At 41.2% G+C, this 27,839-nt stretch overlaps 2 protein-coding genes across 4 annotated transcripts in view; one reads left to right on the top strand and one right to left on the bottom strand.

The window, feature by feature from the left end:
* PER3 (period circadian regulator 3) overlaps positions 1-7,597 on the top strand; it is a 56,130-nt gene extending 48,533 nt beyond the window's left edge. For all 3 annotated transcript variants that reach the window (XM_036862911.1, XM_036862920.1, XM_036862928.1), the window contains 3 exons: positions 4,987-5,170; positions 5,741-5,891; positions 7,093-7,597. In XM_036862911.1, coding sequence (XP_036718806.1) covers positions 4,987-5,170; positions 5,741-5,891; positions 7,093-7,179 — 422 coding nt within the window. In that variant the 3' untranslated portion in view covers positions 7,180-7,597. The remainder of the gene's footprint in view (positions 1-4,986; positions 5,171-5,740; positions 5,892-7,092) is intronic.
* Positions 7,598-12,259: 4,662 nt separating this feature from the next.
* Positions 12,260-17,409, bottom strand: UTS2 (urotensin 2). Its single transcript, XM_036833229.1, has 3 exons — positions 17,307-17,409; positions 14,105-14,148; positions 12,260-12,613 (listed from the first exon to the last, which is right to left on the bottom strand). The coding sequence occupies exons 1-3, from the start codon at positions 17,407-17,409 to the stop codon at positions 12,500-12,502; spliced, it is 261 nt and encodes an 86-aa protein (XP_036689124.1). The 3' UTR covers positions 12,260-12,499.
* Between the last annotated feature and the right edge of the window lie 10,430 nt (positions 17,410-27,839).

Raw genomic sequence — 27,839 nt, forward strand, 5'->3', positions numbered from 1 at the left:
AGTGCCCATCAATGGATGAATGGATAAAGAAGTGATGTATATTAAATATATATTTTAAATTTTAAAATACATCTATATACAGTACACACAATGGAGTACTATTAAGCCATAAAAAAAGAGGAAATCTTGCCATTTGCAACAAGATGGATGGACCTTGAGGGTATTATGCTAGGTGAAATAAAGCAGATGGAGAAAGACAAATATTGTATGATTTCACTCATGTGTAGAATATAAAAAACAAACAGACTGAAAAAATGAAGAAAAACACAAAAACAAATACTCTGTAGTTACAGAGAACAGAATAGTGGTTACCAGAGGGAAAGGGGGGTGCTAAGTGGGTAAAGGGGGTCAACTGTATGGTAACGGAAACTACGTTTTTGGTGATGATCATGCTGTAGTGTATACAGAAGTAGAAATACAATGTACACATGAAACTTATAAATGTCATAAACCAATGCTACCTCAATAAAAAAAAAAAGATTTAAAAATAAATAAGTTGTAGAATCAGTTTCTTAATTCCTACACAAAAGCCTGCTGGGATTTTGATTGACATCATGTTGAATCTACTGACCAATGTGGGAGGAATTATCCTAACAGTATTGAGTCCTCTGATCCACGAGTGTGATATGTTTCTCTATTTATGTAGGTCTTTAATTTTTCTCAGCAACGTTTTGTAGTTTTCAGTGTACAGGTTACACTTACTTTGCTAAATTTATCACTAAGAATTTCATAATTTTGATGCTATTGTAAATGGCATTTTAAAATTTCAATTTCCAATTGCTTGTTGTTAGCCTATAGAAAGCCAATCAAATTTTGTGTTTTGAACTTGTATTCTCAAAACTTGCTATAGTTTTACTTTTTCTTTTCTGATCTGTATACCTTAATTTATTTGTCTTTCCTTATTGGACTGGTTAGGACCCCCAATATAGTACAGTAACTCCCCTACATATAAACCTTCAAGTTGCGAATTTTCAAAGGTGGGAACGTGCGTTCCGTCAGCGTCAGGCGTGAGTGACATTGTAGCTTGCCCTCCATCTCCTACTGCTGACGGCCCTTCAGCTCTACCATCTCCCACCTCCTGTCCCTCCTTCAGTCAGTAGCTCTTCTTGCCTCTTCACTCGATGCCAGCCCCTGGATGCCAGCTGTTGTACTGGACTACTGTACTTTTCAAGGGACTGTACTGTAAGATTAAAAATGTTTTCTTTATTTTTTGTGTTTGTTTTTTATGCATTATTTGTGTGAAAAGTATTATAAACCTATTACAGCACAGTACTATATAGCCGATTGTGTTAGTTGGGTACCTCGCTAACTTTGTTGGACTTACAAACAAATTGGACTTAGGAATGCACTTTCAGAACGGAACTCGTTCATATGTAGGGGACTTACTGTATTGAATAGAAGTGGTTAGACAGACATTCTTGCCTTGTTCATCATCTTAGGGGGAAATCTGTCACAGTTTCAGTAAGTATGATGTTAAATGTAGGTTTTCCTTAAATGGCCTTTATCAGTAAGATTGAGGAAGTTCCTTTCTGCTGCTGATTTACAGAGATGCTTTTTCTGCATCTATTTTTTAAAATAAATTTTATTTATTTATTTTTGGCTGCGTTGGGTCTTCGTTGCTGCATGTGGGCTTTCTTTAGTTGTGGCGAGCAGGGGCTACTTTTCGTTGCAGTGCACAGGCTTCTCATTGCGGTGGCTTCTCTCATTGTGGAGCATGGGCTCTAGGCACGAGGGCTTCAGTAGTTGTGGCACATGGGCTCAGTAGTTGTGGCTCGTGGGCTCTAGAACTCAGGCTCAGTAGTTGTGGCACACGGGCTTAGTTGCTCTGAGGCATGTGAGATCTTCCCAGATCAGGGCTCGAACCTGTGTCCCCTGCCTTGGTAGGTGGATTCTTATCCACTGCTCCACCAGGGAAGCCCTTCTGCCTCTACTGAGATTAACCATATGGTTTTTCTCCCTTGTTCTGTTAATATGGTGAATTACATTAATTTTCAAATATTAAATTAACCTTGTATTTGGTCATGCTATTTTATCCTTTTTATATATTACTGGATTCTGTATCCTAATATTTTAAGGATTCTTGCACCTATTATGAGAAATATTGGTCCACTGTCTTCTTTGCTTATGATGTCTTTATCTGGTTTTGGTATCAGGGTAATACTGGCCTAACAAAAGAAATGAGTTGGGCACTGTTCCCTCCTCTTCTGTTTTCTGGAAGAGTTTGTATTGAATTGATATTATATCTTCCTTAGTATGGTTGGTAGAATTCACCAATGAAGCTATCTGGGCCTGAAGTTTTCTTTATGAAAGGGTTTTTAAAAACAAATTTGATTTTTTTTTAATAGACATGGTTAATAGACTCAGGTTATCTATTTCTTCTTGAATGATCTTTGGTAATTTGTATCATTCAAGGAGCTTGTCCATTTCATCTAAGTTGTTGAATTTATTGGCATAAAGTTATTTATAATACTCCCTATCCTTTTAATGTCTTTAGAATTTATATTAATGTCTCCTCTCTATTTGCTGATATTATTACTTTTTCCTCATCATTCTGGCTCTGTGTTTACCACTTTTATTAACTTTTCAAGGAAGCAACTTTTGATCTCATTGGGTTTATTTGCTATTTTTTTTGTTCTTGTATTTTATTGATTTCTGCTCTAATCTTTATTATTTCATGTGTTTACTTTGGATTTTATTCACTCTTTTTCTAATTTCTTAAGGTGGAAACTTAGAGCATTGATTTGAGACCCTTTTTTCCCCTCCTAATATAAACATTTAAGGTTTTATATTTCCCTCTAAGCACAGCTTTAGCTGCATCCCTCAAATTTTTGTATGAGTGTTTTCATTTTCATTCAGCCCAAAATATTTTATAATTTCCCTTATGTTTTCTTCTTTGACCATGGGTTATTAGACGTGCATTTATTTCCTAATATTTGGGGATTTTCCAGGTATTTTATTGGTTTCTAACTTAACTGCAGTCAGACAACATTCTTTGTATTTTTTTTTAATTTACTGAGGCTTGTTTAATAGACCAGAATTTGGTCTGTCTTGATAAATGTTTCATATGCACTTGGAAAGAATGTGTGTTTTGCAGTTGTTGAGTAGCATCTTCTGTAAATGTAAATTTGGTCAAGTTGGCTGATAATGTTGATTCAGCCTTCTACATCCTAACTGATTTTCTATCTACTTGTTTTCTCAGTTATTAAGACAGGACTGTTAACATGTCCACCTATAATTGTGAATTTGTCTATTTTTTTCTTGCTGTTCAATCAGTTTTTGCTTCATGTATTTTGAAACTCTTTTATTAGTTGCATACACATTTAAGATTATGTGCTTTTGATGAATTGATTTCTCTATTATGAAATGTACCTTGCTTGATGTCCCCTTTGTCTGATATCAGTGTAGCTCCTCCAGCTTTATTTTGATAGCGTTTACATGGCATATTTTTTTCCATCTTTTTACTTTTATCTGTGTGTTTATATTTAAAGTTGATTTCTGGTAACCAGTGTATGGTTGGGTATTGCTTCTTTATCTATGTGACAGTCTCTGACTTTTAATTGGAGTACTTAGACCATTTACATTTAATATGATTATTGATATGATCAGGTTTAAATTAAATCTTCCATCTTGCTACTTGTTTTATGTTTGTCTCATTTGCTCTTTCTTCCTTTTTTCTCTTCCCCTTCTCCTTTTGGGTTAATTGTGTATTTTTAATGATTCCGTTTTCTCTCCATTATTGGCCTCCCAGCTATTCTTTTTTTTTTTTCCTTTTTTTTTTTATTCATTGCTCTAGGATTTACACATGCATCTTTTACTTATCCCAGTTTACCTTCACATATTATACCTATTCTATCACTTTATGTCTAAGAACCTTAAAACAGAGTACTTCCATTTCCCCTCTTTTGTGCCATTTCTGTTATACACTTTACTGCAACATGTATTATAAACCCCACAATAGAAGTTTTACTGTTTTTGCCTTAAACAATTACCTTTTAATGAGATTTTTCTAATGAGGAAAAATGTCTTTTATGATTACCCATACCCTTTTTTAAAAAATTAGAGAGGTACTTTGTTTTGTTTTGTTTTAATTGTTCCAAAGTCAATGAGAAGGACCTTGAAGGGTCACATGCAAGATAGGAAACGAATGACCCATGAGGCTCCATAACAGCCATAAAGCTATGGGCCTTGGGATGGATGGATGGCTTCTCTATTGTAACAGGAGGACGGTGAGGAGAGAATGTAGATATGGGTAAGTTTATGTTTGGTATCAGGATGATGAATTTCCTTTCTAGTGGCTTCCTTTTTTTTTCTTATGAAATAGGTGAGAGTGAGGGAGGAAATAGAGGAGTAGAAGATAATCCTGCTGGGGATAGACTAGTGTGCTGACCACAGAACTGTACCAGGATTACAGGCTTTGTGATGATCTTTGGTGGTGATGAATTTACTGTAGAACCAACGCACCCTGTTATACGTGACTTTCTCTATGCCTTTGGCTACTTGGGTTTAGATAAGAACAAAATTGATAAGTGGCTTTATCAGAGTTACATTTTGATAGTTGTGGAAAATTAAAGGGAAAAAGAAGTCTCAGGTATTGCAGAGTGCTACTGAATGAATGATGGGCTTTGGGCTCTAAGCAGAATGGCTAAGGCACTGTTCCAAATTTGTAGTTGGAACAGTTGAACAAGCAAACAAGAAATTGAAGCTGAGAGGTTGGTGATTTTGGAGACGGAGCTGGAGATGGAGCAGTTGTGGGTGATGAGAACAAACAAGGAATGGCCTTGGGGAGCGGATAGTTCAGGAAGACTGAGAAGGAGATCTTGGGAAGATCGAGGAACTGGAAGACTGAGGTGACCTGGGATGATGGCTGTGCTGGGTGGTGAAGGACCCTACCAGCCTGTTGCCAGAGTCTTTGAAGAATGAGGGCCAGTTTGGCAAATCAGCCCCTGACAGGTATTTTCAAATTTTTTTGTTGTTGATTTTTGATAGGAAGCAGTGGCAGCAGTATAAACTTTGCTACTAGTGATTATTCTTCTGAAATCTTTCAAAATGGGCAGCAATCTCAGGATGTACTGAAAAAAGAAACATTTCCCAACTTAGCTGAAGAGTCCATCTGGAGAATGATAGAACAAACACCTGAGTGCATTCTGATGACGTATCAGGTGCCTGAGAGGTAAGAAAGCATGTTAGAAGACCCACCTTTATATGAGTGTTTTATGGTTTCTTAAGTGTGTTTTTTAATACAAAGTGATTTTTAATGTTTTTATACATATCCTTAGAGAAATGTATTTTCAAATTCATTCATTTGAAGTCAAAAGACAAATGATTTCTTAAAACAATGGTTGTAGTGGTAGTGACAATATAAATATGTTATGTGTCCTGAGACAAGAAAACAAAGAAAGGCAGTGCTTTCCAAGACAGCCCACAGGTATGAGAACTTTTTTTAGAGCCTGGACTTTTTTCTCTCATTCTAAAAGGAGAGAAGACCTAAAGGAAATCTGTTTCTTCCATATGACATTAAAACACTATACAGGTATTTTCCATCAAGAGAAAGAGGCCTAGCTTTACCAACCTGACAAAGAAATGAGTCAGTTGTTATATTTTTGATGTGTGCATCATATATTAACAAGAAATATAAAGTATATTACAAACTAAAAAGAAGCTGTTCTTAGATCACAAGATAAGAACCCTGTGCCTTATTTAGGACTGTGAAGATTTTGTTTGTTTGTTTGTTTGTTTTCAGGGTTAAAGAAATTGTACTGAAAGAAGACCTAGAAAAACTGGAAAGCATGAGGCGGCGGCAGCCGCAGTTTTCTCACGGACAAAGGGAGGAGCTGGCCAATGTGCATTCCTGGATTCAGAGCCAGACGATTCCTCAGGAAATAGACATCCAGGTAAGCCCAGTAGTAACAGCTGTCATGTGTTGCTGTTTTTTGTGCCAGATAGTGTTCTGGGCGCTTAGTGTACAGTCATCCCTCGTTTTCTGCAGGGGACTAGTTCCAGGACCCGCTGGGGATACCAAAATCTGCGGATGCTCAAGTCCCTCATGTAAAATGGCATAGTATTTGCATGTAACCTATGCACGTCCTCCCGTATACCTTAAATCATCTCCAGATTACTTATAATACCTAATGCAATGTAAATGCTATTTAAACAGTTGTAAATTCAACGTACATTCTATGTAAATAGTTGCTGGTGCACTGCAAATTTAAGTTTTGCTTTTTGGAACTTTCTGCAATTTTTTTCCCCAAATATTTTCGATCTATGGTTGGTTCAGTCTGTGGATGTGGAACCTGCAGATACAGAGGGCCGACTGTGCATTGCATGATCCCACTGAAAATCTTAATCTTCACAATTGCTTCTGTGGTAGGTATTATTATCCCTGCTTTACCAATAACAACAAAGTGAGGTATACAGATACTAAATAATTTGTACACTCAGCCCTCTGTATCCACGGTTCAAATTTCAATCTGCAGTTGGTTGAATCCAAGGATGCGGAACCCTCGAGTGCAGAGGGCCGACTGTACCAAGTCATTTATATAAGGACTTGTTTGTATCCTCAGGGGGTTCAGGAACCGAGCCCTCTGCACAAACTGAAGGACAACTGTGTAAGTGCTCACAGTTCTTCAGATTTTGAATACAGGTCTTTTTGACTCCAGGTGTTTTTTTCTTCCACCAGTTGGAATGTTACGGGGCAGTTAGGAGTAAAGACACCTGCTTTCATATGTGATTGACTGGGGAGGAGAGTATAAGATTTGCATGTCAAATATGCGTGCATGTTTGAAAAGAGTTGAAACTCAAGATGTAAGATTCACACCAGAGGATTTAGGATTTAGTATTTAGGATTCATGCCGAGCAGGAATTTCTGTGGGAAGAGTATATGAAGAATGAGCCCCAAAACAATTTAAGCAAAAGTATTTAAACAATTGCTGTCATTTCCCTTCTAATAATAAGGGATGAACTATAATGGATAGTCTTAGATGTGAATAAGTGGGAGAATGAGACACAGGTTGCTTGGCCAGCATTTTACTGGTTTTAAAACTTTTCAGGTGACTTCACATCAAATAACCTGCCTGCTCTTGTTCCTTTTTGGAGGGCTGTGTCACTTGCGAAAACGGAGATTCAGCTGGTGATGCTGCAGAATCCTGTGGTCCGGATCCAGCAGAAGCAGCAGTTGAGTGACTCTGAAGATGCACCTGTACTCCCTCTCCAGGCCTGTGGGACAGCTAGACCTCCTTGTGATTCTCTCTAAACCCCTGGGTCTTAAATGACCATGAAGTTATTATTGAATATTAAGGCTTTTCCTTCCTGATTTTTTAACAGACATCATTTTCCTGAAGCAGACATTGTATATAGACTCTTTTACTTCTTTTTTTCCCCAATGTATTTAAACTGTCAAATAGACTCTTTTTCTAGTTTACCTGTCCTGTAATGAGATTGGATGGCCTCTAAAGAGGTATGTGTACAGTCACACTTTATTTCAAATGTCACCCCAAATAAATTACAATTAGAATATAGCTAGAGGACTTCCCTGGTGGTGCAGTGGTTAAGAATCTGCCTGCCAATGCAGGGGACACGGGTTTGATCCCTGGTCTGGGAAGATCCCATATGCCGTGGAGCAACTAAGCCTGTGCGCCACAACTACTGAGCCCACGCACCACAACTACTGAAGCCCGTGCACCTAGAGCCCATGCTCTGCAACAAGAGAAGCCACCGCAATGAGAAGCCCGCACACCACAACGAAGAGTAGCCCCTGCTTGCCACAACTAGAGAAAGCCCACGCGCAGCAAGAAGACCCAATGCAGCCAAAAATAAAATAAATAAATTTATTTTTTTTTAAAAAGTATAGCTAGAAAGAGCCCCAAACCTTAGCCTCATTGATTTTGTTCTGTTGTTACATGAATCATTTCCCCCTGTTGGAGACTTCAGGAAATCCCCGCTATGGGCCATGTACCTTTCCTAACGGTGTCCATAAATACAGTGCCCTCACCTGGTCTTTGCACGGTGACACATCCCTCCACAGTTAGGGTCTGACATTCCAGTTTTCTCACAACACAACACAGATCACTTCAGCATTGACCAGTATGAAAATGTATTGCCCATTGGTGTACCGGAAATTTCTAGCTTTTAGGGTTGAATTTTGACCTTCATTTTTGTAGATGCTTTTCCTTTTGATTTTCTACCTTCCACTGAAATTCTCAAAGTCTTAGTTAAAAATGGATCAGCTTAACAATGAGCTTATTCTTTGCAGGGTTTAAATTAGCTTTTCCATGTGTAATGTTAAAACAAAAGAGCTTCTAGCTCAACCAGCTTCTGACTCATCCCTTTTGAAATTTTTAAATAATGATTGCAAAAAGTTTTTAAAGTTATGTAAGAGTTAATGTTGTTCTTATATGCATATGTGTTTAAAAGTTGTCTTATCAAAACTAACAGTTAACTCTTTCTTTCCAACCAATTTACACAAAAGAAGGTCTCTCCATCCCTGCCAGAGGTCTGATTGGCACTGCCTTCTTTTTGTCCTTAAATAGGGGTAAGTGTTGCCCTTAAATAGGGGTAAGGGGCCTACGGGAGGCCCCTAGCCAAGAGGGTTGCAGAATCTGTCACAAATGAGGGCTTCCTGAGCCTCCTGAAGTTGTGTCTTTTAAGAAGTGAGTGAGTTGTTCACATGATAAGTGAGTCCCCTCTTCTTAGAGAAGTGATGATTCCTTCTCAAACTTGGAATGACATGCAGTTCACACCCATGTAGATCAGAACCAGGAATAGAAGGAAATGAAGGCTGGAATAACCTTTTCTCTTTTCAATAACATGCAACACACTCACTTACTTTTCTTTTTTTGTTGTTGTGTTTTTTTGTTTTTTTTGTTTTAGGAAAACACTTCTTCCTTTCAGGTTTTATAGTTTTTTATAAAATGCATCCTGATCATAATTAGGAGAATCAACCTTTCTACCCACAGTGCTGCTGGACTCTGATTTTCAAGCCTCGTAGCTTAGATTTACTTTCTAAAGTAGAACAGACAGCTCTCGAATCTGCAGCGGATTGGTTCCAGGACCCCCTCGCAGATGCTAAAATCCACGGATGCTCAAGCCCCTTCTGTAACATGGCAGTACAGTCAGCCCTCTGTCCCCGCGGTTCCACATGCAGGATTCTACACCCCTCCCCGATTCTCCCCACCAGGAATACGGGGGGCCAACTGTAGTTTCCTAGAAGGTAATTCTTTCTTCAGGTGTCAGAACCATTTTCAAATGATGCCCATGACGTTTCCTGGAATATTCTCACTTTAAGCTATTCCATGCCCATATTCCCGTCTTAGGAATAGAGAACTCTCTTATTCTGCTCCATCTCGATTGTTAAATGATCTCTGAAGCCCTTGTTGTGTTGGTCAAGTTGTGTGGTATTTTTGCCCTTGGTGAAAAATCAAATTTAAAAAATGAACCAGCCTGCATATTGTCCATCAGTAGAATCGCTGTGACCTTCTGTAGTGATAACCTCTTTAATTTGTTTAAATCAAAAATGACGTGGAGCAATCAGAGGACTGTTCTGCACTTGTGTACACGTTTTTTAAACCTGACCTCCTCTAATATAAGCCCTCTTTTCGATTCTTTCTGGACGTTTGTTTTATCGACATTTGCTTATTTCTTTGCCTTACTATACGTTTAGGGTCAATTTACAATTGGTGCTTGCTGTAAGCAGATCTATAAAACCATTTGTAGTTTTGACACTTTGATAAGCCGCCGAATTGGCGTATTTAGAGGTCGGACCACGATGCTTCTGCTGCTGAGGGTGAGCAGGCGGGGTTCAGCAGCGCGGCCGCCGCCCCCCGGGGGGCTCCCCCCGAGTTTAAACAGTTGTTCAAGTTTATTAACTTTTTGTATTGATAACTATAGAAATTAGTAATAAAAATGTATACTATAGGCTTCAGTGTTTACATAAATGTTACCAAGAAGCTGTATTTTCTTGGATAAGAGGTCAGGATTTATGGACAACAGAATGCTGTGCAAATGGAATCGTTTTACAATTAAGTGCCACTTCATCATAACTCACAAGGTAAATTTAATCCAAATGGAAATTTTCTTTCAACTGAGTTTATAATTAACTGTGAATTTACTTGTTTTTAATGGTTATTAATATTTTAATCGGGTATCTTTTTTAAGCAAAAGCAATAAACGGTATACATGTAAAACTTGAGAAATTCCTTGCACTGCATCAACAAACCTCTGCCCTGAATGTGTATTTTATATCATTGAGAAATATTTACTGAGATTGAGAGACACTGCAGGGCGCTCACGTTAGGGTCACTCTGTGTCTGCGTCTGTGTCATCACTGCGTCCAAGGTCCTGCTCAGTGATAACACAGCATTTAGTCCTCACTTCAGCGCTGGGAGGAGCTTATTGAGTTCTGAACATATGTACATGTTTTTTAATACTAATTTTTTTTTAAAATTTTTGGCTGTGTTGAGTCTTTTTTTCTTTCTCTAGTTGCAGTGAGCGGGGGCTACTCTTCATTGCAGTACACAGGCTTCTCATCGTAGTGGCTTCTCTTGTTGCGGAGTGTGGGCTCTGGGCATGCAGGCTTCAGTAGTTGCGGTACGCGGGCTCAGTAGTTGTGGCTCGTGGGCTCTAGAGCGCAGGCTCAGTAGCTGTGGCACATGGGCTCAGTTGCCCCGCGGCATGTGGGATCTTCCCGGACCAGGGCTTGAACCCGTGTCCCCTGCATTGGCAGGTGGATTCTTAACCACTGCGCCACAAGGGAAGCCCCTTTAATACTAATTTTAATGCCCTAATTTACAAAATTTAGTTATCAAGATTACTCTTTCAGATTCTGTAGTGTGAACCTGTGTTTCACAAAGTCTGACTGTGGAACTGGCAGCAACAGAATCTTGGAATTAAAATATGAATTGGGATCCTGAAGCCAACAGGACTTGCTAAATGTTACACCTTTCAAACCACCTGCACCTCCTGTCGTAATAAAACAACAGCAACCCAAGAAGGGAAGAGAGCTCAGTGTTGATGGGATGTGTACTCCTCCCACAGGGACTGTTCTGGTGCTTCCCATGAATTATCTCATTTAATACAACCACGAAATAAGCAGCGTCACTGCCCTCATTTTACAGAGAAGGACACGGGGGTGGAGAGAGCCGGATGACCTGGTCAGGGGCTCACAGCTGGGTGGGAGCAATGACTTGACGCCAGAGCCCCGTCTGTAAGAGCAGCTGCCTAGTATCACAAAACGGGAGGGATTTGGGATTCTACGGCGATGGAATCCACCCTAAGCTCTTCCTGGTGTCATAAACATAGTGGCGCTCGTGGGGCCAGAGTCCTGTGTTAGGGAACTGGATTCAGTTGAATTTCAGCAGCAAGCGATGCCACAGCATCCTCACGGCCACATGTCAGCATGTTCCTGAGATGACGCATCCATCCTTCAAGCTGAAAACAACTTGCCTACAGATTTGTTCTTGAGGTCTTAGACCAGGAAAGGGAAGATTTATCAGACCTGTGCTCTAAAGAGATTTTGGATGGTTGTTGACAAGATCAATACCGATTTTGTGGCTGTTTGGTGCAGACCTGACCCTTCATTCCTCCTGAGTTGGGGGTGTGATTGGTGACAGAGCCGAGAAGGGGAGCCTAGGTTTCCCATGAGAAGTGCTCTCCCGCGGGCATGGGCTGTGCTGGGAGCTGCGTGGAGCTCGCGGGTCTCAGCTCCATACTCTATACATAGATAAGCTACGATGGTATAGATGTATTAAGAGAATAAGTTAGTATGTGCACACACACACGTGGTTTTTAAAAATTAACAAACCAGGCTATATCTTCCATTCCACAATCTTAAATCCCACCTCAAGTTTCTTCTCTAAGAAACAGATTATGAAGGTATTTTTCTAGTACTGTGCTCCTTGAGCTCACAGAAACTGACATCAAACAAGCTTCAGTGTTAAGAGATTAAAGTTTTCAAGTGTTCAAGTACTTAGGTTAACTAAGGGAGAGGGGATCTGAGTGTGTGGATGCCCTCCTTCAAAAACAAAGGAGAATTCAGACTGTCCCCAGTCCTCATCTTTAGGCATCCTTCGCTTTGGACGCTTTTCCAAGCTAAGATACTGATTTTTTTTTTTTTTTTTAAGTAATAACTCACGTTATTTTTAAGGGTTGAGAGGACATCATCACTAAGGTAATGTAGGTTAAATGATTTGTAGTTTTACTGTTTTAACTAAAATTTACTTTATGACTTTTTCTTCTTAATATTTGCTTCTGTTCATTTATTTGTTTCCTTTTAAACTTCTAGATAATTCTTTAAAGATAAATTGATAGATAGATTTTCAGGATATGTTTATAAGTAAAATAACCACTCATGATATTTGCAAAACATAGAGGATTTATTTTCCAAATAATAATGAACAGGGTATAGCTTGCCTAGTTTTTCATCTATAGTGCTTTCAAATCAAGCATTTTTATTTTGCTTTTTCTAAGATGGTTGGTTTTGAGTTGACTAGTAGATGTTCATGTCACTTCAGACACAGTATTTCCAGAAGCATTCAGAGGGAGTTCCACGTTTCTTGTATGGTTTCCTGATTCTGGCTAAAAGGTGACTCAGTAAAATGTTAGGATCTTGTCCTGAGAAAGCCTGAAATTAAAACAATCCAAATAAAAAAACAGGTTATCAATGAATTGAGTCCTACACACACAAATAGGAACCTTAGTTCAGATGTAGGACCTTTAAAAAGTGTTTTCTTGCTGCTTTATGGGATAGAATTGCGGTGAGCGCCCAGCGTGTAGGCTCTGGAAGGTCTCCTTGTGCCCTACCTGTGGTCCATCCGGTCTGTTTAGCCCTGTGATTGCCGTGAATTTTCCTAAACCCTCATTGACCTATTTCTATTTAAATCTGTCAGTAACATGTTCTGTCCATTTACTGTCTTCTCTGTAAAGTAGGCCTTTTATTTGTCTTGAAATTAACTTCTTTAAGCATGGACCCTTAGTTTTCTTTTTTTTTTTTTCTAGGATTTCATGAGCAAACCCTAATCACCTTTATGATTTTAGAGTCTTTCATCAGAACCCTTCTGTTCGGAACAATATAAACATCTGAATGATAACGTTTAATGTAGAAGCCACCCCATCCCCTTCTGGGCGGTTTACCTGCCCTGGGGCCTCAGGTGGTGTACGCCATCTTCAGAACTGAGGGATTCCAGAGTATATTTTTATAAGGATGGTAATGGGTGCTACACCAAAAAAAGGTGTCTCTGGTCAAAATATTTGGGAAATGCTTGGTTAAAATTAAATATGCTTATCTCATTTCCTGGAGGCTTTAACATGCTAATAATGTACATAAAGAATTACCAGGACGGGAAGAGGGGCCAGAACCCAGGGCGTCACTGTAGGCTGGCTCGTGGGACTGGTATACCTGGAAAGCCCTTTAGGAGACACTAATTTAGAGTTTGAGGGGTTGATAATGATCAAATACAGATTTTTCTTTCAGTGTTTAAGGTCCTCCATTAACTGTGCACCATTTCTAACCATTTACTATTATCATTCGTCAATCCCAATCACAGTCTGTCTTCTGCACCCAAAATGATTTCCTTCATATTCTGCTCTTTCACACGTATGACATCTCAGGGTTTTGACCGTGTCTTTCTTCTGTTTAGACATCATATGGCAGTGCTTGTCATACTTTATTTAATGTGCATAAGAATCACCTGGGGAATCTTGGTAAGATGCAGATTTTGATTCAGTAGGTGTTGGGGGGTGGGGTCTGAGAGTCTGCGTTTCTCACAAGCTTCCACGTGATACCAATACTGATGGTCCTCGGACCACGTGAAGATGATCAATGACACAGCACAAGTGGATGACAAACTTGAGGGCAGGGGCCTTATCTATTTTTTATCCTCTTAAACTCGTTACAATAATTTATCCAGAATGGGCACTGGATAAGTTCTTGTTGCATCCACATTTATATGGATCAAAATTTGGAACATGCTTTGAAGTAATACTGACTGACCAGTTATTTTAAGGTGTGATTTCTACCGAAAATGCTCGACTGGTTCATGAATTGAGGCTCCTCTAAAGTCAAGGCATAGAATGCTCACTTTTGTAACATAATTCTCATTATGGAGCTACTTACCTTTCTCACACTTCCTCTTGGGTAAAAAATGTTGGTACCGGCATCTGGAAAAGAGTATTTTGAAACCATTCATCATCAGATCTATTATTTCCATTTTATACTTGTCTTATTTAAAACACACAAAATAGAATATTCCTAAATCATGTCTAGTTTCTGATTTTCCTTTTTTTCACACCACAGTGATACTTACTTGAAGGAAATAGGCAGGCACCTGGTTCTTTCTCGCTTCCGGAATTCACAAAGGGCACTGCATTTCCCTAAGTTAGCAGTTCAGTAGTTTATCAAAAATATTTTATAACAAGTGAAATTCTTTCTACTAAACAAGGTCTATTAAAAGACTCCATTTTGTTTCCAGAATGTCCTGAGCATTTGTATCAGTGCTGGGAGGAATACAGTGACAGAGAAAATAGTAAAAGCTGCCATTTCATGGATTACTTTGTGTGCCACTGTGCTGAACGTTTTACTTGCATTTTCTCATTGACTGAACTTCACAATAACCCCATGAGATGGGCATTTTTATCATTCCGTTTACTGGTTTAAGAAACTGAGGTACAGATAGATTAAGTAATTTGGTTAAGACTTGAGTAAGTGGGAAAAAAGGATTGTAAATTTCACTTATTGAAAACTGGGATAATGCCCTCCTTCCCCCCAAAATAAAAGTCCATACAGAGAACAAATATACTGAGGGACCAAGTAGAGCAGGATGCTTGGAAGGAGTTGCTGAGAAAAAGAAAACAGAAGATGTCAGAGGAAGTCTTTATGCCCGGAGGGGAGAGTGTTGGGTAACTACCTCATTTTATATAGCTGATCTTTATATTCCAAAACAGGATTTTACCTCATCTAATTGATGAAAACAGGGAGTAAATTCAGTGGCAAGAAAATCAGACACCGGTAAACACAAGAATCATTTTACCTGCTTTCCTAAGACCATCTCCTGTCTCTGCACCTGACATCTCTGGCAGCATCTGCAGAAGGGAAGCTCTTTCCAGCTCATCCAAAGTTGATCTGACATCTTCAGGTGCTACACGGAGTAGAAATAGATATTAGCAACTCAGCTGATTCTTCAATCAGTTCTGTTCCTTATTGTCTTTTGGGGGGTACCAGGGACAAGGAGATAATACTAGAAAAACTTCAAATACTAAGTTCCGGGTTTGTCGTCAGTAGTATTTTAACTGAGAAGTGGAAATGCTACAGTCCAGTTCACAAGCCAGCAGAACAGGAAATCAAACATGTGACTCTCATTCTGATTCCTCCTGCCTGTGTGGCCTTGCCAGGCTGCTCACTGCCTTGAATAAGAGGGTAGGGCTGAGCCACAGGGTCAGTGAAAAAGCACTTCCACTTACAAAGTGATTCTTCCTCATTTCTATTTACCTATTGCTGCCTTTTGCCTTTTGCTTTTAGACATATGGGTGGTGAAATCGGAGTGAGAGGAAAAATAAAGGAGTGGTTTTCTAAAAGACAGGATTGTTAAGGTTCTTCCTGTAAAGCGAATAGGATGGCATCACCTCTTATCTGTCTGGCCTCCAAGATGTAGACACAATTGTCAGGAAAGAGTCAGCTTTAAAATACTCTTTAAAGAAGTGGATAGCAACATTTTCAGGGTGAAATTTGGTCAGCTTAGTGGCATAGAAGATGCATGGTAAGTGTGTGCAAGGTGTGTGGGAAGTGAGTGTGAGGTCTGGTGAGCAGACTCTGGACCCTGGCAGAGCAATCTTGGCCAGGTGCTGCAGTGGGGAGATCGGAGCTTCTGGGGAGTCCTGTACTCTCCGCTTGCTTCACTAAGGCTTCCAAATCCTCAGCTACAACCTTGACTGGGAAACAAAGAGCAAGCCATTGTGAAGGCTTCTGGGCACATTCCCAGTACTTTTGAAGAATATGAATGAGAAATCTATAAAATTCTGAAGAATATGAATGAGAAATCTATAAAATTCTGAAGAATATGAATGAGAAATCTATAAAATTCTGAAGAATATGAATGAGAAATCTATAAAATTCTGAAGAATATGAATGAGAAATCTATAAAATTCTGAAGAATATGAATAAGAAATCTATAAAATTTGGCCACACATCAATGTTTATGTCATGAAGGATCATTTATGGAGAAACAAATAAGTGGGAAAAAATTTCAGGCAAAAACTCTAATGTAAGCTGCCACCTGTTAAGAATTTAAGCGAGATGCTACACTCATCTAAGTTTGGAAAAATCATAATCATGATATGTAATTTTTTGCAGATGACAGTAATATCTGAATGTTCATTCTTGGTTTCATCTTATGCTTTTCACTGTTCTTTTTTTTAAATAGCAGAGAATCAATACAGTTAATGCCCGATTTAGCCATTAAGATGACTGCCACGTATGAGTTCAGTGACTGTGGAAGCTGACTGATAGTGCATGAATTAGAGCTTGACAATTATCAGAAAGCTGCTTGAGAGAAACTTTAGAGAGTAGAAATTATAAAATCAATGGCTTAGAAGAGTTTTTTTCCTTTATTAAAAAAAAGTCTAAAGTATTCACAATTAAAGACAAGTTAAAATGTTTATGAACCTAATACCCAAGCACCAGCCTTTTCGTTTCTTAAACTAAATTAAGAGCTAACAGCACAATAAGTATCTGCTTGACTGATAGACTTTAAGAGAATTCAACTTAGAATTGAACTGAATGAAACATCAATCAAAAGGAAAACATAAATGTACTTGGAAAATCTGTGTCATCCCTAGCCCCAGCTAGTCACTTCTTTATTTTTTAATAAATATTTTTGTTTCGTATAACACATGTCAGATGATTACTTTTTAGCTTAAAATAAGATACAATAAAAATATTTTAACCTATAATTGGAACAACCAATTCTGCATTCATCCAGCTCATTTAAAATAGAAACTAAAAGCAATGATGGTTTAAATTTAGTGCCATTTTCAAAATTGAAAAAAAAAAAAGCTGATCAAAATAACTTAGAGATATAGAAGTGACATTAAATAAGCAATGTTACCCTTCTACTTTTACATTTTAGAAAGGAAAAAAAAAAACTGTATCCATTACTGACTCTGAGATGTGTTGTAAAGATCCTCAGAATTCTTTTCATAGCTGGGACTATTAATTTCACAAGACTCCTTTAAGAAAGAATTTTCATTCTTATCTCTAACATTGCATTTAAGACCCTTGAAGACTCTTTCAAGACTGACATAAAAGAAAGAAATCATTTTACCTGAGAGCTGCAGGGGTTCTTCCCTGGAGTCAAGGACAGGAAGAGACCAGAGAGGATTTAAGCATCCTATGAAAAGCAAACAGCAGGAGACCAGCTTATACATGATTGGCAGGAGACAGAGGTCTTCCTTCTCGGCTTCTGTTTGTCAGAACTTTCAACTTGCTTCTTCTTGGGGATATAGCTCAGTGGGAGAGCATTTGACTGCAACTTGTTCCTTCTCATTCTGTGATCAGCGATTATATATATTATCCTATGACCTCATATCATCCCCTACAAAAAAATAAATAAATAAATTTATTGGCTATGAAGGCTGAAGGACAATCACTTTGCATTGATGTAATTTTTCAAAGTAGCAACTCATAGACAATAAATTTACTGTCTTGTTGCCTAGTGTACAAAATAGGTATTAAATAAAGAACAGTTACGTTTATAAATCTGGCAAAAGGAGTAACTGAGAGCAATAAATCATGAGTTAAAGAAAGGATAAGACATGAGTTGAAGTGGCCAAGGCAGAGACATGGATTTATGAGTCCTACCCAGCAGAAGTATTGTGGAGCATGGCAAGAAATGTGTTGATTTCCTTTTTTTAATCTTTTGTGAATGAATAGATGAATCGTCATATTGTTTTGGGGACTGCCATGCCTGAAGAATGACAATGTGTGGAATAAAACTCAAAACCAGTTATTTATTTTTAAATAGTGAAGATAAGTTAAATGCATAGCAAACATTCAGGCTCAAGGCAAGTTGTGTACATACACTAGGCCTCACGTAAAACTACTAGTATAAGGGTCTTCAGAGAAGGGAAATAACTTTCCTTAAAGTTGGATGTGACTCATTAAAGAGGATGAAGAACAAGCCTGAAAACCTGGCCGATAAGTATTTCCAGAATTTCACTGCTCTCCCCCACCTCCACTCTGCCTGGCGGCTGCCAGCATGAATCGTTGCAGTAGCCTCCTTGCAAACATCCTCAAGGCTGCATTCTGCCCACCAGTCTCATCTCAGAACAGCACAGTGATGCTATTAGCATGTTAAGTTAGGTCACATCAGCTCTTTGCTCAAAACCCTGTACTGGACCTAAACATAAAAGTTAAAAGTAAAGAATTTCTAGGAAAAAAAATAAATAAATGAACACCTTCACAACCTGAGGGTAGGCAAATATTTCTTAGACATGACACCAACCATATAAGAAAAGAATGGATAAATTGGACTTCATCAAAATTAGAAACATCTGCTCTTTGAAAGATACTGTTAAGAAAATGAAAACACCAACCACAGCTGTGAGAAAATATTCACAAAACCAATGCCAGACTAAAGACTTCTCCAGTATATGTATAAAGAATCCCAACTCAATAAGTCAGCAACCCAATTAAAAGAATGAGCAAAAGGTTTTTTTTTTGTTTGTTTGTTTGTTTTCACACACACACACTGTATTTTATTTTTACAAGAGATAAATAGACTGACACCAAGCATTGTAAATGGATGACCACAACAAAAGCAACAATGATTGCAATTACCAAACACGAAACACACTCATACTATGTCATAATATTGACATTCAGTCCAGTGATCCTCCATGAGCAAAAGGTTTGACATGAAAACATACATCCAACAAACACCTGTACACAAATGTTCATAGCTGTAAATAACTAAATAACCCAGGTGTCCATCAACAGGGGACTGGATAAATAAGCTGTGCTACATCACACAGTGGAATTCCACTCAGCAATGCAAAGGAACTACTGATAAACACAACATGGACAAACCTCAAAAACTTTATGCTGAGTGAAATGAGCCAGACCCAGAAGAGTACATATTGCATGAGTCCATTTACATGAAGTTCTAGAACAGGCAAAATGAATCCGTGGCATCAAAAAACAGTTCAGTGGGCTTCCCTGGTGATGCAGTGGTTGACAATCTGCCTGCCAATGCAGGGGACACGGGTTTGAGCCCTGGTCTGGGAAGATCCCACATGCCGCGGAGCAACTAGGCCCATGAGCCACAACTACTGAGCCTGCGCGTCTGGAGCCTGTGCCCCGCAACAAGAGAGGCCCGCGCACCGCGATGAAGAGTGGCCCCCACTCACCGCAACTAGAGAAAGCCCTCGCACAGAAACGAAGACCCAACACAGCCAAAAAGAAATATAAATAAATAAATAAATTTATAAAAAAACAAACAAAAAAAACAGTTCAGTGAGAGATGGAGGGTTGACTGTGGGGAGACAAAGAACTTCTGGGGGTAATGAAAATGTTCTATACCTTATCAAGGCAGTGGTTACCTTGGCCAAAACTCATCAAACTGGGACTTCCCTGGTGGCGCAGTGGTTAAGAGTCTGCCCGCCAATGCAGGGGACACGGGTTCGAGCCCTGGTCCAGGAAGATCCCACATGCCGCGGAGCAACTAAGCCTGTGTGCCACAACTACTGAGCCTGCGCTCTAGAGCCTGTGAGCCACAACTACAGAGCCTGCGAGCCACAACTACTGAAGCCCATGCACCCTAGAGCCTGCATGCTGCAACTACTGATGCCCACGTGCCTAGAGTCCGTGCTACGCAACAGCAGAAGCCACCGCAACGAGAAGCCTGCGCACCGCAACAAAGAGTAGCCCCTGCTCGCCGCAACTAGAGAAAGCCCGCGCGCAACAACGAAGACCCAACGCAGCCAAAAAAAAAAACACAAAGTCATCAAACTGTACACTTAAAATGGGCACATTTTATCGTACGTAAATGATACCTACATAAAGTTGATTGGTTTTAAAGATTTAAAACCACTGTCTCCTGACTTCAATTTCACTTCTTCCAATACCGCTCTCCCCCGACAACTCCACTCCAGCCACGCTTCCTCCTTACTACTCCCTGAACGTGCCCCTGCCTCAGGGCATTTGCAACTCCTGCTTCTCCCTCCCCTGGATTGCTCTTTCCCCAGATGTGGTGCCTGGCTCTCTTCCTCACCTCCTTCAAGTGTTTGCTAAAACATCACCTCCTACGGGAGGAATCCCCCAACCCTGCTATTTAAAAGTTGCAGTGAGCCCACCCCCAGCATTCCTCGTCACTCTTGCCTTGCTCTGTTTTTTCCACAGCACTAAGCTCCCTCCAGCACATTATATATTTTATATAGTTGTTATACAGAGTAGGCACTCAATAAATATTTGTCGAATCCGTGAATTGGGTGCCAACCACAGGTCAGGCCTTGTTGAGGGTAAAGAGAAGTGAACAAAAGGAAAAGAAGTTTCTACTCTTATGACCTTCCTAACCAGAGGAGACAGACCACACAACAAATAGACACTATGATCATTTTTTATTGCCATGAAGAAGAATAAAGCCTAGTGCAGAGATGCTGCTGTAAGGCAGGTGGTCGGGGAAGATGTTGTTTCATACGGGGCATCCAGGAGGCCCCTGGGAAGGGGCAGAGGCCCAAATGAAGTGCGGGAGTGATAAGTTTGGAGGCTCCCGCATAGGAAATCGAGGAGGGGTGATCAGGGAAGCAGGAGGAGCACTAAAAGAAGAGTCCCGGTGCTGGTGGGGGAGTGGGGGCCACGCTGCTGACAGGCTGGGACACCGTCCAGCTCGGAGCGCTGATACGGGCGCATGGAGGTCACTGGTGTTTCGACAGGGCGATTTCACACAACCTGTCTGGTGAGGTGGAAGGTGGTAGTCTTATTTCAGGCTCATCTCCTCATTCAGCAGACATCTCAGCACCTACCATGTGCCAGCACTGCTGGGGGGAGGACACAGTTGTGGCCCAAGAGGACAGAGATGGCTCTCAAGAACCTGACAGCAGGAATGGGGCCACCAGAAACCACTTAGATCCAGCTTAAGAAAACAAAATGTATTGGAAAGTCATGGGATAGCTTCCAGGATCTGAAGAACTGTGCAGTAGCAGTACCCAGAGTTCTCCTGGGGCTCTGCTGGGCTTTTGATGAACCCCCTTGCAGGAGAATACCTAGGACAGCTATTTGCAAAGGAGAGGATTGTGGCCTCAACAGACATCTCAAATGGAACACATTATGGCAAGAGCTAAAATATATTTATACCCAGGAAGCTTGCTTTCAGAAATATACCCTAAGCTAATAATACCACAGAAGCAAAAAATTACCTGAAGGCATCATCTGAAGCCTTATCTAGAGTGGAAAAGACATTAAATCAAAGGTTGCAAACTCAAGTGCATATAGGAATCAAGAGGTGATAATGTAAATGAGGGAGGCAGGCTTGGAGAATGACAATAGGGAGTAGTGGAGTCTGTAGCAAAGTGTAGCAAAGTGGAGAACATATGCTCTCTCCAAAGGTGGATGGATTGCAGCTGCCAAGCCTGAAGGTTATAAATCTGAATCTAAGGGTTATAAATCTGAATCTAAGGGTAATCCATGATATCCTTGGCAACGGATTAAAAATTTTTAAAAACAACAGCTACAACAAAGTCCTAGCTAACACTATGTGTTTCAAAGCAAACACATCCACACAGCATAACTCAACCTACATGCACCCAATTCTGGCCCAAATGCCCAACATAATTGATGGAGTTAGTATAGAGATTTTCAACATGTAATTTTAGTAATCATTAACATAGTAACTAAAAGATTATAGGAACTTGGGCAATAGAATAATGTTAACAAATTAGAACATAAGATGATTGACACTGTGAAAAAGGTGACTGTGGACAAAAACTGTTATGTAATATAATAATATGTAATATAAAATTGAAAATAGTTGTGTGAGAGTAAAGGATTTTTTTTCTTTTCTTAAAATGCTATTTTGCACATACATATAAAATATATATGTAAAAGTATATGTAGCATATATAACATATATGTATTACGTGTGTTTGCATGTATGCATGTGTGTGTATGTGTAAGCACTCATGAAGTAAAGTCCTGCCAAGAGGTGGGGAAGCAGGCAGGCTGAGACTGGGGGTTTGTTGGTGCCCCTCAAGGACTTTCAGAGAGGCGGGGTGAACGCCAGACCGCTCCCTCCCCTGTGGAAGGGGCAGTCTGCCAAGCTTTGTCATTCTCTGGTGACTCAGGGGTACTTCTGACAGTTATTAGTGGTGATTTTACAGCATGGCCTAATTAAGTTACAACTCAAGCTTAAGCTTAAAAGAAAATTAGCTTCTTTCCTTCAACAGACCGTCAAGGACAATGTCACCTTGTCCCAGAAATGTCCTGAGCACGTCACTCAATCCTAACGGTCCTCCGGCAGAGCAATACAACTTCACGTTCATGAACGTGTATGAACAACGACCACTTTTTAAGAGGTGGGATTCCTTTCACTAGTCGCAAATTACCTTTGTTAACCAGAGGGGTGTTTTTTGTGTCACATAGAAGCAAACCGTTAATAAGACATGTTTTTGGTGACTTGTGCCCATAGAGCAGCAGTACCTATTGGATAAGTACAAAAGTCACAAACCTCTTTTTAGTCCTTGTGTTGAAATTAATCTAAGTTCACCTGCTCTGCTGCCATATTCACCCTTTCGTAACGTGGGCAGAACTTTTGAATATAGTATTTACATTGATTGTCCCCGCTTGTGAGGGCTCCTTGAGGAGAAATTGATGGGAAGTGACTTTGGCAAGTGTTTGAAGCCTGTTCAGTACATTCTTGGTGATGACTAACTCTCCTAATTCAGGATGAACCGTCAGGAATGGGCTTGTGCCCTTCAAATACTGCAATAGTATGCCATTCTTTTAGGCCGACCCTGGTCTGTGGAAGTTCAGAATCAGATGTTCAGCTGATGTTGAGGTTGTTTCAGATGTCATGGGATCCACTTTTATTCCTGTTCGTGTAAAAATCATAGGTTATAGGCTCTCAGATATAGATTTAATGTATATTAATTAAAATTCTAAATTTACCCTCATCTATTAGTTACAGCCTTAATTTGTATTAAATTATATCTCAGGTAACCATTTTGTATAAATGGTTACTGAATGCCTGCCTTGTCGGTTGCATGACAGCAATAAACTGTGGGACTTGAAGGCTTCTCGGCAGAATCAGGAGGGCTTTGCAGGAGAGGTGGACAAGGGACCGGTGAGGGAACAGCCTAAACCAAGGCCTAGAGGACGTGTCACGCAAGTTTTCAAAAGGCTGGACACAGCTAACAAAGACCAGAGGGATCGGCAGGACTGGGTCACATCACCAAGTCAAGGAATTTGGATTGTCCTTTAATAGCCATGAGGAGACAATGAGGGGTTTTAAACAAGGGAGTCATGTCATTCACTTGTTCATTCAACAATATTTATTGAGCACCTAGCATGTGCCAGGTACTGTTCAAGATACAAAGCTAAACAAAGCCTCAGAGTTTACTCCCAATGCATCAGGTGGTGACAAGTGCCATGAAGAACTAAGTAGGCTTAGGAGGGTGATGATGGAGGGGCTACTCTATATAAGGGGTCAGCATAGAAGGAAATGAGGAGAGTGTCATACAGCCATCTGAGAACAAAAGCATTCCAGGCAGTGGGAATAGCAAGTGCAAAGGCCCTGGGGTAGGATTGGGCTATGCCTGTTTGAGCAACACCCAGGAGGTCAGCGTGGCTCAAGCAGAGTGATCAAGGGGGAAAAGGTGGAAGTTGAGAACAGAAAGATGGTAGAAGGACAGATCTAGGTTTTTAAGGACTTAAAACAGCTTTAAAGTGAGTAGGATAGGAAGCCCATTTGGAGCAATAGTATGACACAGTGTGAATTATGTTTTAAAAAACTCATTCTGGCCACTGTGTGGGGAGGAGACTGCAAGGGGGACAGGGTAAAAGCAGGGGGACCACCCTCTGGAGATGAGAACTAGGGGTGGTGAGAAGGGACAGATTCTGCAATTACTTTGAAGGAACAGCCAGCGGGATTTGCTGGTGAATTGAAGGTGAAAGATACCTTGAGGATGACCCCAAAGTTATTGGCCTGAGAACCTGGAAGGGTGGCGTCACCTGCAACTAAAGTGCAAGAGCAGGTCTGCAAAGGATGTCGAGTGGTTTGGACACGTTAGTATGGGGGTGCCTGTTAGACACCCAGGGGAGAGGTCAAGAGGGCAGCTGGATCCATGTGGGGTCCAAGAGGAAGACCTGGGCTGCAGATAAAACTTGGGAGTCATCAGACAGTATCTAAAGGGATTGGGTGCATGAATCACCAAGGAAGTGAAGGTGAAGAGAAGAGAGGAGGGTGCGGGCCCAAGAGCCCCACAGGGAGACATGGAGGAGCCAGCAAAGGGGCCACCGGGGGGCCAGTGAGGGAGCAGAGAACCGAGGAAGAGGCCCGATGAAGACAGCGTTTCTAGAAGGAGGGAAGGATGGTCCACGTCAAAGGCTGCAGACGAGGAATAACTGGGGCGGATCCAGGTAGCAACACAAAGGGTCTTGCAACTTCGACCACAGCAGTTCTGGTGGCATAGAGAGTTGAAAGGCTGATTGGAGCGGGTTCAAGACAGAATGGGGAGGGACTTCCCTGGTGGTCCAGTGGGTAAGACTCCGTGCTCCCAATGCAGGGGGCCCAGGTTCGATCCCTGGTCAAGGAATTAGATCCCACGTGCATGCCGAACCTAGGAGTTCACATGCCGCATGCTTCAACTAAAGAAGCCCTCATGCCACGGCTAAAGATACCGCATGCCGCAACTAAGACACGGCGTTGCCAAAATAAATAATTTTTTTTTTTTTTTAAAGAGAGAGAATGGGGAAAAAGGAAGTAGAGACCATGAACCGAAAACTCTTTTAGGGAGTCTTGTTGTGAAGGGGGGCAGAGAAACGGGAGAAACAGCTGCTGAGGACCCAGCGTCACGACAGAGGTGGTTAGAGAAGGGCCGTGTCACAGGTGGTCTTCTGGCTGTAGGCACGACCACATCTGCCTTTTGCACGTGGCGCCCTCACGTGGTGACCTATGCGGCCAAGCTGAGTGCCTGGTGCCTGAACCACTCCCCTGTCCCACCTCCACTGGCCGCAAAGAGCCCACTTCCTGGGGGCCGGGGTAGGAGCAAGTGGGCCCACGGACATGGCTGTGCACAGCTCCCAGCACGTTTGTGAGTGTGAAGAACATGCAACAGCAAGCACAGCTGTTCACAGTTCTTTTTGGTGGTAACCAGGTTCTGAACTTCAGGATTCCCCTGGGTGCCAATTGACCAAATACTGCTTTATTATAAAAAAGCTCTTCATTCTGAGAAAAGTCTTTATAGTGGCTTAGTGGGCCACACCTCATCTCTTAGGTTCTCCACCTTGCTCACTCCCCTCCAGGCATGCTTCCACCTCAGGGCCTTTGCACTGGCTGCCCCTTCTGCCTGGAATGCTAACCCCAAATATCTACATGGCCAACTCGTTCATCAACTTTGAGTCTCTGCTCACGGGTCCTGCCTGCCAACGCTTATTTAAAAATCACACCCTGCCCTTTCCTCCCCCTTGTATTTCCCACCCCCTTACGCAGTCTATTTTAAATATTTTCATTTATCATGTTTGATTTACTTAATATGTTTATTGGGGTTATTATGAAGGCAGGGACTCTGTTTTGCTCACTGATGTATCCCAAGTGCCTTGAACAGCGGCTGGCACATGGTGGGTCTCAAACACTATTTGTTGAATGAATGAATTTTTGGAAATCCTTTTAGCCTGGTGCATGAGTTCTGGTTTATTTTTTTCCAGCTGCAGCTTATTGTCTCAGTCATTTAGTGCTGTGTAAGAAACTACCCCAAAATCTAGTGTCTTAAGACAACAACGATTTTATTGGCTCCTGATTCTGCAGGTCAGAAATTTGGACTGGGTTGTTCATAGGAGGTAAAGAGTCTGCTGCTGTTGTTTGGATCATTCACATGGCCCTGGCTTCTAAGAGAACCTCACTTGCCTGGCTGGAGGCTGGTGCTGGCTGGCAGCCAGACCTCCCTGTCCACTTGGTCACTCATCCCCCAGGAGGCTGGTCCTGGAGCCTTCACGTGGCATCTCAGGGCAGTGCAAGGGCAAGCATGGAAGCTGCAGGGCTCTTGAGACCCCGGCTCAGAAAACCTCAAGGTCACTTCTACTGCATTCCCTTCATGAAAGCAAGTCCTCATGCCAACCTACATTCAAGGGGTACTGTATTAGTTTACTGGGGTACTTAAAAAACAGAATTATTGTCTCACAGTCCTGGAGGCTGGAAGTTCAAGAACAAGTTGTTGGCAGAGTTGGTTACTTCTGAGGCCTCCCTCCTTGGCGTGTAGATGGCCAGCTTCTCCCTGTGTCCTCACATGGTCTTTCCTTTGTGTGGGTCTGTGTCCTAATCTCCTCTTCTTGTAAGGACACAAGTCCCATTGGATTAGAGCCCACCCATATGAGCTCATTTAAGCTTAACCATCTTTTTAAAGGCCCCGACTCCAAATACAGTCACATTCTAAGGTACCGGGTTTAGGACTTCAACATATAAATCTGGGGGGGACACAATTCAGCCCATAACAAGGGGGGAGAGAAACTTCATTTCTTGGTGGAGGAACTATTGCAATCTACCCATTTACCAAACTGGCCACTGTCCACTTGCCCAACATAGAAGACGTCTGCTTCCAGAGCCTCTTCTCAGGTCAGAGTGGACAGGAAGTCAGACCTGGGGCTGGTTTGGAAGTGCTTCTGTTCAACACCCCTGCAAGGACTTCAGATCAGCGTGGAGGGCAGAGGGTGAGGAAACAAAATCAGAAAGCCAAATGCTTGTGAGGCAGGGCCCTCAGGAGAAAGTCCACCCCCTCCCTTCCAAAGGAGTCTCCAGCCCTGTCCTACTCTGGTTTTGGCCCAGCTCTCAGGACCACCTTTGGCTGGACACCTGTCCCCTGCCTCTACAGTTTCTTCTTTGCTCATGATGCTGTTTGCCTTGTAGAAATCAACCTCATCCTTAAGACCCAGCCCGAAGACACCCTGTGCTTGCTCCCTCCTAGGGGAGCCCATGGGAAGAAGACTTATCAAGTGGTGCACCCACCTCTCTCCTCCGTTGCTGTGGACTGAGTGCTTGTGCCTCCCAAATTCGTATGTTGAAGCCCTAAACCTCAAGGTGATGGTGTTGGGGGTGGGGTCTTTGGGGAGGGGGGTGATTAGGTCATGAGGGTGGAGCCCTCATTAATGTGATTAGCGCCCTTACGAAAAGAAACAGGAGATGCACCCCAATGTTCATTGCAGCACTATTTACAATAGCCAGGTCATGGAAGCAACCTAAATGCCCATCGACAGACGAATGGATAAAGAAGATGTGGTACATATATACAGTGGAATATTAGCCATAAAAAGGAACAAAATTGGGTCATTTGTAGAGATGTAGGTGGATCTAGAGACTGTCATACAGAGTGAAGTAAGTCAGAAAGAGAAAAACAAATATCATATATTAACGTATATATGTGGAACCTAGAAAAATGGTACAGGTGAACCGGTTTGCAGGGCAGAAATTGAGACACAGATGTAGGGAACAAACATATGGACACCAAGGGGGGAAAGTGGCGGGGGGTGCTGGTGGTGGTGTGATGAATTGGGAGATTGGGATTGACATATATACACTAATATGTATAAAATGGGTAACTAATAAGAACCTGCTGTATAAAAAAATAAATAAAATAAAATTCAAAAATTCAAC

This window comes from Balaenoptera musculus, chromosome 1 (genome assembly GCF_009873245.2).
Source record: "Balaenoptera musculus isolate JJ_BM4_2016_0621 chromosome 1, mBalMus1.pri.v3, whole genome shotgun sequence".
In the NCBI taxonomy this organism is placed as follows: domain Eukaryota; kingdom Metazoa; phylum Chordata; class Mammalia; order Artiodactyla; family Balaenopteridae; genus Balaenoptera; species Balaenoptera musculus.

What these genes read in the sequence shown, in the direction of transcription:
- UTS2 (XM_036833229.1), bottom strand. Translation starts at nt 17,409, where the DNA reads ATGTATAAGCTGGTCTCCTGCTGTTTGCTTTTCATAGGATGCTTAAAT. An exon ending in AGAACCCCTGCAGCTCTCAG is followed by an intron (nt 14,149 to 17,306) that starts GTAAAATGATTT and finishes ACTCTTTTCCAG; the next exon opens with ATGCCGGTACCAACATTTTT. An exon ending in CAAGAGGAAGTGTGAGAAAG is followed by an intron (nt 12,614 to 14,104) that starts GTAAGTAGCTCC and finishes TTTTAATTTCAG; the next exon opens with GCTTTCTCAGGACAAGATCC.